Below are 17,556 nucleotides of genomic sequence, written 5' to 3' on the forward strand. Positions count from 1 at the left end.
TCAGTAATAAAGTTGGCAATAAAGTACATAAAGTATATGGTTAACGTTTTAAATCACATGTGAATTTGATGTTACACTCTTGGTGCTTTTTAAAAGTTATTAATTTAAGAAGTCACAGGACGTAATAAAATAGAATACAACAAGATAATATAAATTTAATGTAAAAAACAAATCTTAATATTTAAACAGCTTATCTAAGAAATTAGAACTACACCTTATGAATTTCGGTGGTGTATACAGCAGAACACTCACTCTAGTATTGCATAACTCATGCCTACATTTAATCTATTAAACATCCTAACTGTATCATCATAATTTAAATAGCATTTAATGCCTTTTACCATGTATCAAAAGACTGTGTACACTGAAAACACAGAGTTAAAACGTTAGATCCAAATATAGTGATATGAAACAGTACATGTAAACAGAGTGGAATTTCTTTATGAATTTCAAAATACAAGCTTAGTACCTCTGATAAGCATGCAAATTTGCCAAGAGGTAGTGTCGCATTCGTTATGTCAGAGTTAGGGACTAAAATTCCTGAAACAAACCGATATTTGAATTTATCTTGGTACTGTGATATACCTAACATCTAAATATCTCAAGAATTTAACTGTGTCAACAATTTTACGACACAGTGTGAACCAGAAAACTTAGGAGTTGCTTACAACACCGACTGCATAAGCACAAGAACTAAGACAACTAGATTGTTATCTTATTTGGCAGTGAAGCAAATATGAATGTTACGAAAAGTAATAATTAAAATACTATTCTTCGATAAGAAAAATATAAAGTATTCCTAAAGAGAATCGTAAAGTTGGCCTTTAATAAACTTTCATATAACCAAGCACTCTGGAATCTGAAGTTAGCCTGTGACTAAGATAACAGAGTTAGGATCCGTCTTAGACTGAAGGATTGCTACGTTACCCACTGATATTACGAGCGGAAGTTTTGTAACACTAACTCTGTTAGAAAATAGAATTTAAATATGTGAAATTTTCCTGCTATTACAACTGGTTAAACACTAAAATATATTTGACAAAATACAATGTAACATACCTGGAAACTGAACCTTCTTTTTAATAACCAAAGTTCAATACAGAATGTTTCAATGCATTTACGAATTTCATTACATAAAGTGCTCTAATAGGAATGATTCATAAAACATTTATCCTATACAAAATGGTGGCCATTTAAGTTCCAATATTGAACTTATTCCAACAGCCACCATTTTGTAATGAATAAAGCTTATGAAGTATGGCATTATGTTCTAACAAAGACCTTTAAAATTATATGCATATTGAGCTCGGTTTGCATGCAAGATTTCCATTGTACTCCGCACAGGCCGTCACCTCTCTCCCCCCCTCCCCCCCCCCCCCCCACCAATGTAGCCGTGTTCTGCTCATTACATAAAAAAGTAGTTAAGACAGCCATACAACATTCTGGAAATAAGGTGTTTCCAGAAATTTAACACACACTGTATAAAAATGTACTTGCAAGTAAAGCACCTATGCTAAGGTATTGTTAATGTTAAGTGAAACCATTGTATTCTCATTCAAAAGTTCTTGTTTTAATTTTTATGAATGACAAGTGCTTTAAGGGTCTGACATACAAAAACCAATAATAGTCTTACTATACGAACACATAAATGCAGTACAAGAATACAAACTATATGTTTATAAAATATTGCCTTGTTCAAGCATGGAACATGTACCTTAAATCTAAAACTATTAAAGCTTTGTTGATGAAAGCAAACTATTAATATTACAAGGACTAATTTTTTTCTCAACCTCTGATCTCACACCATGACGGCCAGACAGGTCAGCTGTGCAGTGTGCACAGAAGTCGATCACGCATCTTTCCCGCCGGTGTTGTACGTGAGTGGTATAGAAAACTAAAAATGTTGACTGACACCCTCAAAAATTGCTGAATGGCTTCAACTTTGACATTTCTCAAACTGATCGTTGTATCTGACATTCATCCTCTTAAAATTTTTGACACTATTCACGTACAACACCATCACTCATAATGTTTTCTCCGTAAACACGACACATTCTTCGATGGATTTATGCTGCACTATTTATTCCCATCTGTTTACAGGTAATGAATAAAACTCCTTAATTCAAATTTGGCGGGGGAATCAATAGAGGCGGCCATATTTATGCGACTGCATCTCTGCAAAATTAACTGTTTGAACTCGGCACTGACAAATGTTGTAGCAGGAAGATACGCGATCAACTACTGTGGACCTGCCTGTCATGGCATGAGATTGGAGGTTGAAAAAATCGACCCACGTAACATAAGAACTAGACAAAAAAATTTTATTTAAAACATGAAACATAAAATATTGTTCTATGACTTTTATTGTACTCAGATAACTTTGCAGTAATAGATGTAAAATGTAAATATAAAAAGAAAACACAACTGTAGGGTAATATGTTTGATGACAAGTTCTTATGCAAGGGTCATTCAATAATTAACCCTTTTAGCCCCGGCGTCCGATATATCGGACAGAGGTGGTCTAGCTAAAATGCCCAACGTCCGATATACCGGACGTCTCGATAATTTAATGTAGCTGGCTAATAATATGTCCAAATGCCATCAGTTTCGGTATAGTAGTCGGTGAAGAAACGGGCTACATGCAAAAACAATAAACCTTCCAATTGGCATTGTATGTCGTCGTCAATGAGCGTAGTTTATTTGTCGATGTCAGCTGTCAGACGACTTCAGTTGCATTGTTGTTGTATGCTGACTTATAACCTCAATTAGTTTGCGTGATTGAAAGCGGTTGTTTTTCGTGTGATTTATTGTATTATTAGTAAAAAAAAAAAAACATGAGTAAACGTCGTAGAGAAAAGTTACCAGTGAGTGAAAACACTTTGATAAACACTATTATTGGTACTTTGGGATTATACCGACCAAACCCAGACATGAATCGTTCGTTATTTGACATTTTGCTTCTACTGATTACTAGATTAGCGTAGAACAATATTTCGTCAATATAAAACAGGAATTGTCTTATCGCAAACCCCTCCCCATCCTTAGACAGAGGTCAAAGTCGAGCGGTGTAGTAGATAACGTGATTGCAGAGTCTCGCCGCCCGTTCAGCTGGTGCGTCGCTTTGTTGTACTTCCGTGTTTTACCTCTACATTTCTCCAAACACAAAAATTCAATAAAAACAAACATGAACAAACTAAAACTAAACTCTTTATTGAAAAAACACTCAAAACTTGTTTTTATTCTTGATCACACTCCGCCACCCAAATGCGAGTGCCATGCCTTCGCGCTGATCTCAACGAAAGAAAAACATCCCTCGAGATAGTACATATCAGTAAAATATCAAATTCTAGAGGATCTGATCAGAAATATAAATTGAATTGTAATGGAAAGGCAATTATGTACCGTGAAAATCACGTGATGCCGCGTGGCCTGTCGTAATCGGGATTCTCGAGAAAGATAAGATAACAGCGACAACAATACCAATCACAATGCCTGGCAATGCTTGTAATTTTGTAATTAAAGAGTTGTTTTTTTCGTTCTATCATGTTTGTTTCTATAAATTTATATTTTTGTGTTCTTCATACTGGTGTGGTCGGTATAATCCCAAAGTACCCTATTATTAGTGGTGATTGTGCTATTTTTGAAGACAATGAATTGAGTTGTTTATATAAAATGTATATATTGTAAATATTATTTTATTTACTTTTTTGAAAAATTAAACAAGTTTTAGTCTTACAAACCATTACAATTAGTTTGTGTTATTTTACAATTGTTATTATTTCAAAAGTGCAAAAACAAGTATACATATCTGTATACTTCTACTGACGATATATATATATATATATATATATATATATATATATATATATATATTTACTCCAGAAAGTATTAAAGGGTTTTGAAGGTATATGTGTTATATTTACACGATTCAACAAACTGTCACGTATCCATTGGCAATATTCAGACAGCAAGAATGTAAAAAAATATTAGTTTCACGTACTTTTGAATACACTAATTATAGAAATATTTAATTTTTTTAAATTTTTGGTTCATTAAACTCAGATATTTCATTTTTAGTTTCATACTAGTGTTGTAAATAAAAACAAGAAATATTATCAACATTTTTATTTGCGAGCTACCCTCCGCCACCCCCCAAGTACAGGCAATACTTGAGTCCACTAAGCTATTACAGAATTTAAGAATTAGTTATAAACAGTAAATTACCAAAATTTTAGGGGGTTAGTGAAAAGTTTACACTGGGGAAAACATAGTTTGTCGTGCAAGTAATATGTTATTGATATGAGTTCTGGTGCTTTCATTGAAGTCCGGGCCTGATGACAGATTTAGAGGGTGAGTTTAAAATCTTCTTTATCAAAGGACAATTTCAGCTGCATGGGTTGACGTCCCAGCCGCTCACAGACATTTAGAGTGTTGGTGTCAGTTAAAATCTTCATTATCAATGGACAATTTCAGCTGCATGGGTTTATGTCCCGGCTGCTCACTGACATTTAGTGTTGGTGTCAGTTAAAATCTTCTTTATCAACGGAGAATTTTTGCTGCATGGGTTGATGTCCCGGCTGCTCACTGACATTTAGTGTTTGTGTCAGTTAAAATCTTCTTAATCAACGGAGAATTTTTGCTGCATGGGTTGATGTCCCGGCTGCTCACTGACATTTAGTGTTGGTGTCCGTTAAAATCTTCTTAATCAACGGAGAATTTTTGCTGCATGGGTTGATGTCCCAGCCGCTCACTGACATTTAGTGTTGGTGTCAGTTAAAATCTTCTTTAATCAACGGAGAATTTTTGCTGCATGGGTTGATGTCCCAGCCGCTCACTGACATTTAGTGTTGGTGTCAGTTAAAATCTTCTTAATCAACGGAGAATTTTTTGCTGCATGGGTTGATGTCCCAGCTGCTCACTGACATTTAGTGTTGGTGTCAGTTAAAATCTTCTTAATCAACGGAGAATTTTTGCTGCATGGGTTTATGTCCCGGCTGCTCACTGACATTTAGTGTTGGTGTCATTTAAAATCTTCTTTAATCAACAGAGAATTTTTGCTGCATGGGTTGATGTCCTGGCTGCTCACTGACATTTAGTGTTGGTGTCAGTTAAAATCTTCTTTAATCAACAGAGAATTTTTGCTGCATGGGTTGATGTCCCGGCTGCTCACTGACATTTAGTGTTGGTGTCCGTTAAAATCTTCTTAATCAACAGAGAATTTTTGCTGCATGGGTTGATGTCCCGGCTGCTCACTGACATTTAGTGTTTGTGTCAGTTAAAATCTTCTTAATCAACGGAGAATTTTTGCTGCATGGGTGATGTTCACTGACATTTAGTGTTGGTGTCCGTTAAAATCTTCTTAATCAACGGAGAATTTTTGCTGCATGGGTTGATGTCCCAGCCGCTCACTGACATTTAAAGTGTTCGTTTCAGCTTAGCCGATTTCAGAATATTCAAAATATTGAACAAATATCTCAGACCCGGATGGAACATTTATAGGTGTAGTATATTTTGTTGTGGACTGTAGTTTTTTCCTCCAGTGAATGTTTTACTAATACTTCAGATTTTATGTATAGGTCACACTAACTTGGAATTTAGAATGATATTTTGCTGAATGTGTAATAACCATAGTTACTAATTTCAACAATTACATAATAAACATATTAAATATGAATATTTTACAATGATCTCTGTGGCTGAATTTGGTCATGAACATGATTCCGGTGATTTGGTGGACAAAGGCTTTGAAGAAGACAATGTTTTATTTTGATTTCTAGAATAAGTTTCTTAAATATTTCAACTGACTAAGATAAATGCCATATATAAGGCTGTAAACTCTCATAATTAATTATCGATTTTGAAATTGAAGTGATTTGTGGGGAGATCAGTGTGAAGTAAATTGGATTTAACATTACTTCAGTTATGATGCAAGTCTAACTCCAAAACTCTGTAATTATTTAACTCTATCGCAATATACATAGGTGTGGCCACGCTTCTGGAATTCCTGGAAAGTCATGGAAATAAAGTAGGTCATGGAAAGTCATTGAAATTCAAAAGTTGGTCCTGGAAAATTTTGTGGTAGCTGTTTTAGGCTGGTTTTCCTGCTATCAGGAGTTGCATCCAAAGTGTTTGAGTCAATTTATGGATAGTCAAATCGCAGGAAAAATTTCACTTGAGCGTATTAAAATTGGTTATTTGGTGAACTTTGGTATTGTTGAGTATTTTCGAGACCTACTGGACAAGTAAGTCCAGGAATCATCTGCCTTTGTTTCTATATTGGACGAAAGCATGAATAAAGTTAGCCAGAATAGTAAATGGGTATTGCACTAAGGTATTGGGATCCTGTAAGTCATGAAGTGACCACAAGATATTTTACCTCTACTTCTTTGACTAAAAGCACTGGGAGCAATTTGATTTTAAAATTCAGAAGTCAATCAAAGCACATAAATGTAAAAAAAAAACATTTCTCATTGTCTATCGATAGACTTAATGTAAATTTAAAGTCTGTGAAAGATCTGGAGTAGGAACTTCAGACTGAGAATAATGATGATGATCCTATACTTTTTATTAAACCAGGCACCTGTGGTTTGCACATCCTCAAAAATGTGTTCAAATCAGGGGCTAAGTGGAATCTAGTTAAATTTCTTAGGGCTCTCTACAATTTTTTTGAAGATGTTCCTGCCAGAAGGGAATTTTGTGTACAAGTAACAAGACATATCTGTATACTTCTACTGACGTGTATGTGGAAATATATGAAGAAGTGCTTATGCAGCAATACAATTAATTGGATATATCTCCTGCATTTATCAAGGAAAGTTCTTCAAATTTTGTTTGTGTAGTAAGAAATATGTGTACAACAAAATTGCTTCATTTTTCAGGGGCTACAATTTTTTTTTCTACCCTTTTAAGTATGTCCAAACTATAAAAAATTTTAAAAATTTTTTTTTATGTATAAATACGCTAAAAAAACAAATCATTCTGTAAAAGTACTTTTTAACTATTACATCTAAGAGTACACTTATTTGTGAACAATTTAAAACAAAAACCTAAAAGTTATCTTCAAAAATAAGAAAACTAGATGTATTTTTCCTCAATTCTGCACTACGGACCCTTATCGCCATGGGCTTTCTGGCAAGTCCATGGAAAAATGGCTGGGGTTAAAAGGGTTAAAGAGACAAATTGGTCTGGAGAAGGAACCGTTTATTTTTATAACACAATTTTCTTGAACTAATATGCACCTGTTCCACTGGGCTACAGCTTATTTATTCCAGCTGCAAAGAACTCTTTATCCTAATGTTTTTTTTATTTTTTTTTTTCTCTTAGGACAAGAAGCTTATAAATTGCACTTAGTCCTGTTAGAACCTTTGCACTGCTTCCGGAGTGATAGGATATTCAGGATGGGTAAGGTTAGGTCCTATCGAGATCCATGAGGAAGAATTAGGGCACTACATCTCAAAATCATCCCGGAAGAAGGGAGGCCAGCTGTGAACCAGCCTCTCCAGTCAAAGTAGGCAGGGGTGGCACACCCTTGTTGAGGTTAACAAGAGCCTCTGAGGTAAGGGAACAAACCCCACCAACTCCAACAGCCATCTTCCACAGTCTATCGAATTGCCCATGAACCCCAGAATCTCAACATTTGCGGTTAGTGATGTGCCGCTACTGGACATCCATAAGGTTGCCCAGATTGAAGTGGCACATCGGTTTTTGCTGTTCCCAGTGGTGGGTTCAACTGGTAGGTATAAACCAGCCAGAAGTGATCCCTGCTGGGTAACCAGTTTAACTTAAACCTCATCAACTATCAGATCCACAGTCATACAGTGGTTGGCACAAATAATGTCATCAATTCGACTTTCAAGTGAGGGAGTTGAAATTGCAACTGGTCAGCCAGAACAGTGTTCATCAGTCACTGTCACTACCATTTTAGAACTGCTCTAACCACTTGTACTAATTTGCACGACTCATACAACCTCCACCATTAGACATTCTAAAATATATATTCACTGATTTCTCATCTTTAGCAAGTAGAAAACAAACAACAGAACTTTGTTCAACTAATGCAGAATTTTTAAGTGGACTCACCATCTTTAAATGTATTTTTGAGGTTATAAACAACAACAAAAGTTGATACATCAGCAGATAAGGGAGGCTTATAACAGTGTTGCCAACTTAAACTCATAAGAGTACCAAATTTGTCTTACGAACAGTTTCCCCCCAGACCAATTTGTCTCTTTTAATTATTGAATGACCCTTGTATAAGTAGGATATTGATAAAATAATTTTTGTATTCTTTGCTGACCTTGAACTTAAAATTAGATATCAAGATCCAGTCATAAATTAATGAATACAGTAATGAATCTATCTATTGTATGTTAGTAGAAAAATATAGTGTATGCATGTGTCTTGTTAACATAAAAAAAACCTGAAATTTTGTGTAATAATAATCTTCACAAAGCATCAATCCAAATTCTTAATCTGGGTTACATACTCATTTTGTTTACTGTACACACACACACAATTTTATCTCTTATTAACTGTAGTTTACAAAGTATATAAAATAAAATAATAGAAATTATTTTTTATAAACAATGTATATATATATATATATATATATATAATATATATATATATATATATTTATATACATTGTTTACCAAAAACATTATAAATTTCAAGTTTGTCCATCAAAGCCAAATACTAAAAACATATTTGTCACACAAATAGTTAATCACCTTATTTTAAATTTAATTGTTATTGTAAGGAAAAAGAAATTACAAGTCTACATTATTTACAAATTGAGTAACATCAATTTTTGTAAGTACAGTGCTGATTGCATGAATATTTTATTGTTTTTGCATAGTAAACAAAACAATAACTTTGAATTTCACTATAAAACATTAAACCCAAATTGTTTCTCATTAAATAACTTAAGCTGTTCATAACCCCTAATTGAAAAAACAAAAAATGTTTATCTAGAACATTGAACACTTACAATAAAATGTTACTATAGGTAAGATAAACCGCTTACAAAAAGACACTGGGCAATTTTAGTTCAAGCAGGGTGGGGCAAATTCTCCTATGCCGCTGTGGTGCCGCCCTCTCCCAGTATCCCCACCACTGCTCGGCACTCGCCCGCTTGCTCTATCCCCTGACCTGGCCACTGCCACTTAGTGGCTAACCTCACACCAAAACGCAAGATACGTCTATGGCTACATTAGTCTGTGCAATTAATATTTTACGCTTGTATTGGCCTACACACAAAAATACAACATACTTATAGAATAGGTAAGTAGTTGCAGTGTAAACAAAATGGCGTGAGTGAGACACAATCCACACAGCTGATAAAACAGACGATGAGATGCTTGTCCCACTCCTGCACGTGGCTGCTCAGATATTTGCTTCTGCACAGATTTCTTTGTGACTGTTTTATCTATAGTGTGTTGTTAAGAAAATATAAAAACTGTTACTTATCAAAGTATTATTATTAATGAGAGAATTCAACTGATTTCTTTTACTCATTTTGAAGTAAAATGAATGATAAACCTAACCAAATAACTCTTTTATAGAGTTTTAGAGTTTAAAAACAAATATGAAACTAGATCATATGATACATTAAGACAAAAGAGATGCAACAGATAATGAACAGTCAGCTGACTCAGTACTTATGAACAATTGCAGTTTGATGGTGTGGGATTCTAAGCATTCGTCTCGACGAGCTGGTACAGGTATGCGTATCTCTTCCACTTCCTTCATCTCTCACGAATTTATAACCATTAACAAGGTACTGTGATAAACCACTGTTTAGGACAATGTGCAACAATTTCAGGATTTGAATGATTCTCAAATCAGATAATTTTAGCATTGAGGTACAAATATACAAACGTATCCAGAAAATAATCTCTATTTTGAAATGAAAAGTACAGTACAAAGTACAAAGTAAGATGCAAATATTGTATTACTGTACATACATCTGAAAATTACATCTTTTATCTATCTGTCTATATAGATAGATAAACAGAATCAAGCACTTCTCATATCTTTGAACAGCGTTTGAAATAGCCTCTGCATAAATATCTGCTGTCTTTAAATTTAGCCAACCTCTAACGGAGTTTTGCAGCTCTACGTAATCGGCGAAGGACTGAGATGCAAGACACCGCTTCATATTCAAGAACAGGTGAAAGTCGCTAATCCGAGTTCGGACTGTATGGAGGATGATAAAAAACGTCCCATTTGTACTTAGCCAAAATTTCATTTGATCTTTGCAAGGGTGAGTAGTGTAGAGCATAAACACAACACGTGTCAGAACGCCACTTGTTTTAAATCGCTCTTCTTACACTTTTTAAGTGTCATTAGGCTTTAGAAGTAATGATCATACCATGTTTCGTAAAATCAGCGAGTAAAATGCCTTTAGCATCGTTGACAAAGTTCGACAGGCTTTTCTTGGCTTGCTTGGAGAAGCGGTATGTTCCCACTGCATTGACTGCTGTTTTGTCTCAGGATTCACGCAGGGAAACCAAGCTTATCGCCAGTAACAATTCTGTCCAAAAATTATTCTCCTTCAAAATTATACCGAGACAGAACCTAAGGCAGAAATCATTCTTTTTGTTTTGTGTTCATTGGTAAGCAGTTTTGGTACCTAACAAACACAAATTGTGGTTACCTGGTTCTTCTGACAATGACTCATGAAAAAGACTCTTGAGAAATTTCAAGAAAATGATCAGAAAGCGACTCTTCTCACAAACTTTTTCACTGACTGCTCACTAGGTCATCACTGACACGCTCCTTCACCCTGAATGTTTGTTCTTCCATTTTTAAAAAGTCACCCCCATTGGCAGACTACACCTTCATTCATAATGTTTGGGCCATAAACAGCACACAATTTATGAAGAATCTCGGCTGCTGAGTGATTTTTCACCCAAAGAACTCTTATAACACCACGCACTTTATACTTGGCAAGATTTTCTATTACGGCACTCTGTTGAAGTCATAACTGGAGAACCGTGTGATGCTCCTCCTTACAACATTAGAAGTGTACTGAACACTGTACACACCAGTGTCAACATGGAGGCCTACTTCCCGTGCTGTGCATAAACGGTGGTTACTTTTTGGATAACCCACATAGTATGGAGTGATTACATTTATGTTTTCGCAAATTCAACAGGAATCATGAGCATAATTAGCAGTTCTTTGAAGTTTTATTCTAATAACCACAGTTATGTCGTTAATTATAGAATTACAGTAAGGAAATACCAGTGTTCTAATTCGTAAGTTTGATGTGAACTCAGTAACATATAATACCATATACAAGGATTTACTATGGTACAATATTTATACGATTGAACAATTCAAGTAAGGATTTAAGTTTCATTTTTATAGTGAGTCATAGAGCTACTTTTTTAAAGTTTTACCCAGAATGAAATACTTTTTTTAATTTTTAATACAGTTAATCATATTTTTCATAGATGGAAACAAAGTTATTTGCTCAAAAAATATTTTTATGCATCCAATGAATATAAAAAATACATTTCTTATTATATAATATAAAAAGATTTTGATTCTCCTCAATAAAATCATATATTTTTGTATTGTACACTAGTTTTATATTACATATATTTAAACATACTTATTTCTGAAAAGGTCATGGTTTTTACACTCCTCACTAGCGGTTCTCGGGGTTAATACTTTAGGGATAAACTAATACCATTTCATAGTAATGGTATCCATACTTAATACTGTAATACCCATTCGATATCACTGTTTTCAGAATTAAAACTTAAACAGGAACAAATATACCTCCAGTATATCTTGACCTGTAGGTAAACTTTATATAAATACATTCAGAAATTCATTCAACCTGTCGTCGTGATACCGTTCACCTCAATCTCCACCTTTATTTCAGTTTTGATGTCTTTCACGTCTTTCATATTGCACTGAACATCATCGATGCCGGGTTCTCGTTTTAACTTTTTGAAATTACTAAATTTCTCCTTGTCTGACTTTTTCTTCTTCCCTTTGCAGCAGGTTTTCTCGTAGAGGCGCCGCATGGTTTGCACCTCCGAGTCCAGAATGGTCCACTCGACCATACGGCGCGCCATCGTAGGGTCGTCAGGACGGGAATACTCTGGAATCGTCAAACCGAGCTTCTCCATCAGCTGTGTCAAGATGTCATCAACGTACGTGTGGATCAACAAGTCTGCTTTGCGATCCTGAAAAAGTTATAAAATAGAGAGATACCTGCCAAATTAAGTTCACTTTTATAGTGCTAATAATTTTCAACAATACATTAAATAATGCAAAAAAGCATATGCAACTAATGGTCTATCTCTTTCCATTTACAGTGTGTCTTTCTGTATTTTTTGTACAAAAAATAATATTACAAAAATATTAACCGACCTTTTATGTCAACAGCATCTATCAATAAAAATGTTTAATCAAATTCATAAATTAAATTTGAAAACTGTGGTCATTTAAGATATTTAAACTCAAATATTTTAAAAGAACTAATTTTACAAATGATAAAAATTACATTTGTAGAAAATTTACGAACAAATCCAACGACAGTTTAAACATTGGAATTGAATGACAAATAACTGACGTCATTGCAAGTTTCAGTGTGAAATGCATGTCCAATCTCAAATTTCTCCACAATATCATAACAGGTTATAACAATGGAACAAATTATAACACATTATTAAAAATAAATAAATGTGAAATTATAAAACATTAACATAATTTACAATTTATGGTTTAACACCTTCATCTATAATTTTAAAGAGACCTAGATTTGTAGCTTTGGATTTATGTCTTGTATAACTAATTGAATCAAAGATAATACTTTATCACACAATAAGAACTTATTGATCATTGAAAAAAATTACTTAATGATTTTATGTATTGAGGTAGGTGAGTATACACTTATTTCACAGAATAATGGAATGATCTTTCAGTTAACATCAATCTGTGGATTAGTACTGAAAATCAGTTAAGTGTCATTTGCCATATGGTGACTTGATGGCTTTGGTAAACAGAATTTAAGTGTATTTTATAAAGAGCATAAAATATATACTGCTAAACACTTGTTCTTTTGGTGCTTTTCTGCTATTCGGAGGCCACTCTGTCCCTATCTACTACTTGTTATTAGTGATATACTATATGTTAATAGAAGTATCAAAGTACGAGCACTTACGTGACCTGAGCTTGAATTTGGGTACTAGCTCGAGGGAAGTTTTTCTTTTTTTGGCACATGTACGGTGCCAGTGATGGCCAGGGGTATTTACGATCGGTACTTTCCCGATGTTAGTTGAAGGAAAAAGACTTGAAAAGGTGAAGGAATTCTGTTATTTAGGAAGTATCATAACAGATAGGGGCACAATAAGAGAAGAGATAGGAAACAGAATATGGAAGAGTGGAAAGTTTTTCAATATGGTGAAGAAGATTGTGTGGAGTTGGAACATTGGGAAAGAATCAAAAGTATTGATGTATAAATCTTATTTCCAACCAATTTTATTATATGGAGCAGAGACGTGGACGTGGACTAAAAATGATTTAAGCAGATTGCAAGCTGCAGAAATGAGATTTTTAAGAGGGATAGAGAAGACTACAAGAAGAGATAGAATAAGGAACGAAATAACCAGAGAAAGATTGAAGGTAGTTTTCACTGCAAGAGACAATGGAAGGAAGAAGAATACAGTGGATGGGGCATGTGAAGAGGATGGGAGATAATAATAGAATGCCTAGAATAGCACTGGAGAAGGAGGAAGGAGGAAGAAGACCAAGAGGAAGACCGAGAGGAAGATGGGAGGACCAAGTGTGGAAAGACATAGAGAGAAAGGGGACTACAGAAAATACAGGTGGAGGAAGAGGAGACCTGGAATGATAGACAAAAGTGGAGGAGGCTGTGTACGACGACCCGTGATAACGGAAACGTCTGATGATGATGATGACTTTCCCGATCTAAGATCACGTGCCAGATTGTCCAACATAACCTGAAGTACTGATCAGAGAAATGCACCAGGCCATCGGCGCCAACTTGTACTTCTGGTGAAAAAGTTAAACATCCTCGAGTTTATTTATAACAGGTACATAGGTATTTACCTACTTATATAGCCTGATTAGAAACAATAGATACGGACAGAGTGGCCTTCGGATAATACCAAAGTACTGTTCTTTTATACACGATCCTAATTGGCACCAGCTCTAAAACGTTACTCACATGCTTTGTCGGCTGCAGGTTACAAATGACAAGCCGGCCGTTGTTGTACTTCTTGGTGTGCAGAGGCAGGTTACCGCTGGGGACTATCTGCAGCGTGGTCCCCAGACAGATGCACAGATCAGCCACACTGAAGAACATTTCACACTTACGTTGTTATCGGGTAATTTAAGGCCCTGATGTACATGCAAGTTATAACGGCAGGTGTTTGCTGATAAAAACAACTGCAGCACTACTTACAAACTCAATTGCTTACGCAGCGTGTCCATAGAGTATGGAATATATGAACAACCTTAACAGCGACGTAACATTACCAGTAGGATATGTGTTCTTAAAATGAAGGATTTCTTTCTGTTTGAACTCTACATCGTTTTGACGTCAGAGACACCTAAACTAGGAAAAATAAAAATATAATGTAAGTAAAAATAAAAAGTAAATAAAGAGGTATTCTCATTTTCTCATCAGATGCGGCTTGAGACACTTGATAACTTTTGACTCAATTGTTTTAATAGTTTTATCGTTATATTTCTTGAATGTTTACAGTATTAATAGTTCATTCTAACAATCAAAAATATTAATAAATATATGAAAACTTTACCATACATGACAACATATTATAATACTGTTTTTTTATTAAAAGCAAATAAAATGTTATGGATTTATAAAATAAAGCTCAAAACAAAATAAGGGTTTTAAAAGCAATATTTGAGAAATCATAAAATCTACATCGATTTTACTATAAGAACATACGTGAAAAGTTGTATTTTGACTTCTAGCTGATAGTAAAAAATTAAAAATTGTTCTTGTATTAATCCATACAAGAAAGGCCCTTAAAGGATTAAACTAGAGTTTTAAATTTAGTAGGTCTAGGGTTTTGCTTTATTCCTTTGATACTACAAGTATAAAAAGGAAACTTGTAAAGAAATTATGGATTGATTTTTCACCTTTGTGTTCACACATGTGGGCAGACTCTACAGGTTGCATTTTCAAATAAATTTTCTTTGAATTTACATTCCACTAACCTTAAATTCTAAATTAGATTACAGGATGATATTTCAAGAGGATTTACAAACAAAAGTTGAGCAAATGTACTGCTCCTTTAAAAGAGAATGAGTTTGATTGAATTATTCAACAAAAACAAAAGTGTATTTGTCTTCCATTACATGGTGTGTGTGATCTATTAAGTTACAGCTGTATACCACTTGAGCCTACCGGTGCTAGAACTGCAGTACTCGTATGTAGTGGTAATCATTGTAATGGAACTTCCTGAACACTTGGAAGGTGTTGACTCTAGAGAAGCAAGCAGCTCTATTAGACTATTATATCACTAATACATTTATGGTAATGGTAACAAAACAAAAAATGCATCCCAAGTTTAGGCGTTAAAAAAAGCTATAATACCAATCAATTTTATTTTATTACATCCTGAAAAAAATAATTGTCATATTTTTTAAACCAAAACATTGTTTACATTGTAAATTATACTTTTGCATGTAAATTTTGAACTATCCTTACACTATGTATTTTATCTGTACCACTGATACATTGAGAACAATCTATTTCTCTTATATTGCATATGGCCTATGTTTGTATGGTATTACTACAAAATCAAATCTTGACGAGATCCTCCGGAAACGTAAAAAATCTCTGAGATTTATGTCAGGACTAAAAATAAATTATTCTGTGAAAGAATGTTGCAAGGAATTGAAAGTTTTCACACAAAAAACCAGCATACATTGGATCCAAATTTCTTAAATCCATTCCACTTGCTATCAAACAAGACACAGAACATAAAATATTTCAAAGATAAAGCACACTTGATGGATAAGGCTCTATATTCATTAGATGAATATTTTGACTTGCAAATCAGGTAGTTTTATTATAGCCTTATTTTATATTAGATTCTTTAGTTATTTTAAATTGACACTATTCAAATGTTACAGCACTGTAACTAAAACAAATAAAGATTTTTTTGACTTTGATTACTAAAATTGTTATATTAAGCACTGCAATAAAAATAAGTTGAGCTAAACACCACCGGAATAAAAGGAGTGATAAGTTTATACTTTTATTTATAAGTATAAACAATAATTACAAGTTCAACTAACTATAACCATCATATTGATGTACCTATATTCTGCAAATGCAGTTTATAACTATTTCCAAGTTTTTACATCACACTACACAGAATGTCTATAAACTACTCCATCAAACATCACCATTTGATTTGTCAGCAAGAACGTAGCCAGGAAAGAATTTTGGGGGGTCTAGACAACTAATATTTTTCTGTAGTGGACAGAGAGTAAGGCCCCATTTTGTTCCTTAAAAAGTTCTTGACCCGTTTCTTTGTTGAGAACGATCTTTCAGCAGAATATGTCAGTAATACTGAATATTTATGTAATAATAATCATTGACCAAAAAATAGTTTAAAAAAAAATTAAAAATTTGGCCCCTCATTGGCTACGTCCTTGTTTGTCAGATCAAAATACATAAGAATGTTATGTTAGGTATTGCTTAGTTTACTGCCTGTCTGTCCATTTGTGTTTCTTAAGGAGACATTTTATCTTTATTGCATCCAAACAAACCCCATAATGAGTGTACCAAATGACTGTACTGAATGAAATGTACACTACAAGTACGTTTTTGTAGAGAGGAAAAATATCTGATAATTGCTCAGTATTAACCTCCCACACATAAAATCTGTTTATTTTTTAAGTTTTCAAGTAGCCGAGTCACCTCCATAAGGTTTTGTGACCACAAAATCCTGTAAAAAAGACTTGCAAGAAACTGTATATAGAACTTGCAGATTCTTAAGGTTATCACCGTTATTTGATAGATCTAATTTTAAATTATTTATTTCATTATTTAGTTTAGTTTCTAACTATTATTTCTTCTTTTAGTTTTGAATCTTGCATCAGTTTGATCCTCTTACTTTCCAGGAATGTAAACTTTGAGTCGCTTTCTATTTTACCTAACAATTTCAATATTTCATGATTCTCTGCTGCAAGTTTCTTCTTTTCAGTTCCTAGCACAGACATTAATTAATCTTATCCTTCATCAAATAATTTTACAGATTCATGCAAACCACACTTTTTTCTTAACTGTCACTAAATGACTGGAATAAATCTGTGAGTATTTAAAAGATGTTTGGGTCACATATATTATTAATTTTTTTTCAAATTTCTTAAAAATTTGAACAGCATAACCATCAATAATTTATGAAGAAACCACATATTTAATTTCAGATTCTACATCTTTTTAGTCATATAACTTGGTTCAGAATTATTTTTCAATGTACAACTTTCTTTATATATAATAGCAGGCACTAAATAGATAGATTTTAAGAAGTA

General features: G+C 33.8%; 1 protein-coding gene and 1 long non-coding RNA gene across 2 annotated transcripts in view; one reads left to right on the forward strand and one right to left on the reverse strand.

The window, feature by feature from the left end:
- Positions 1–2,814: 2,814 nt before the first annotated feature.
- On the forward strand, positions 2,815–12,724 carry LOC124366954. The gene is made up of 2 exons (XR_006922843.1): positions 2,815–2,864; positions 12,016–12,724. It is a non-coding gene; the product is annotated as an uncharacterized LOC124366954 (long non-coding RNA).
- LOC124366950 (NAD-dependent protein deacetylase Sirt6-like) overlaps positions 11,177–17,556 on the reverse strand; it is a 52,632-nt gene continuing 46,252 nt past the window's right edge. Inside the window, 2 exon segments of the mRNA XM_046823570.1 lie at positions 11,177–12,203; positions 14,210–14,336. Of these exon segments, the coding sequence (XP_046679526.1) occupies positions 11,847–12,203; positions 14,210–14,336 (484 nt within the window). The 3' untranslated portion in view covers positions 11,177–11,846.

This window comes from Homalodisca vitripennis, chromosome 7 (assembly GCF_021130785.1).
Source record: "Homalodisca vitripennis isolate AUS2020 chromosome 7, UT_GWSS_2.1, whole genome shotgun sequence".
In the NCBI taxonomy this organism is placed as follows: Eukaryota; Metazoa; Arthropoda; class Insecta; order Hemiptera; family Cicadellidae; genus Homalodisca; species Homalodisca vitripennis.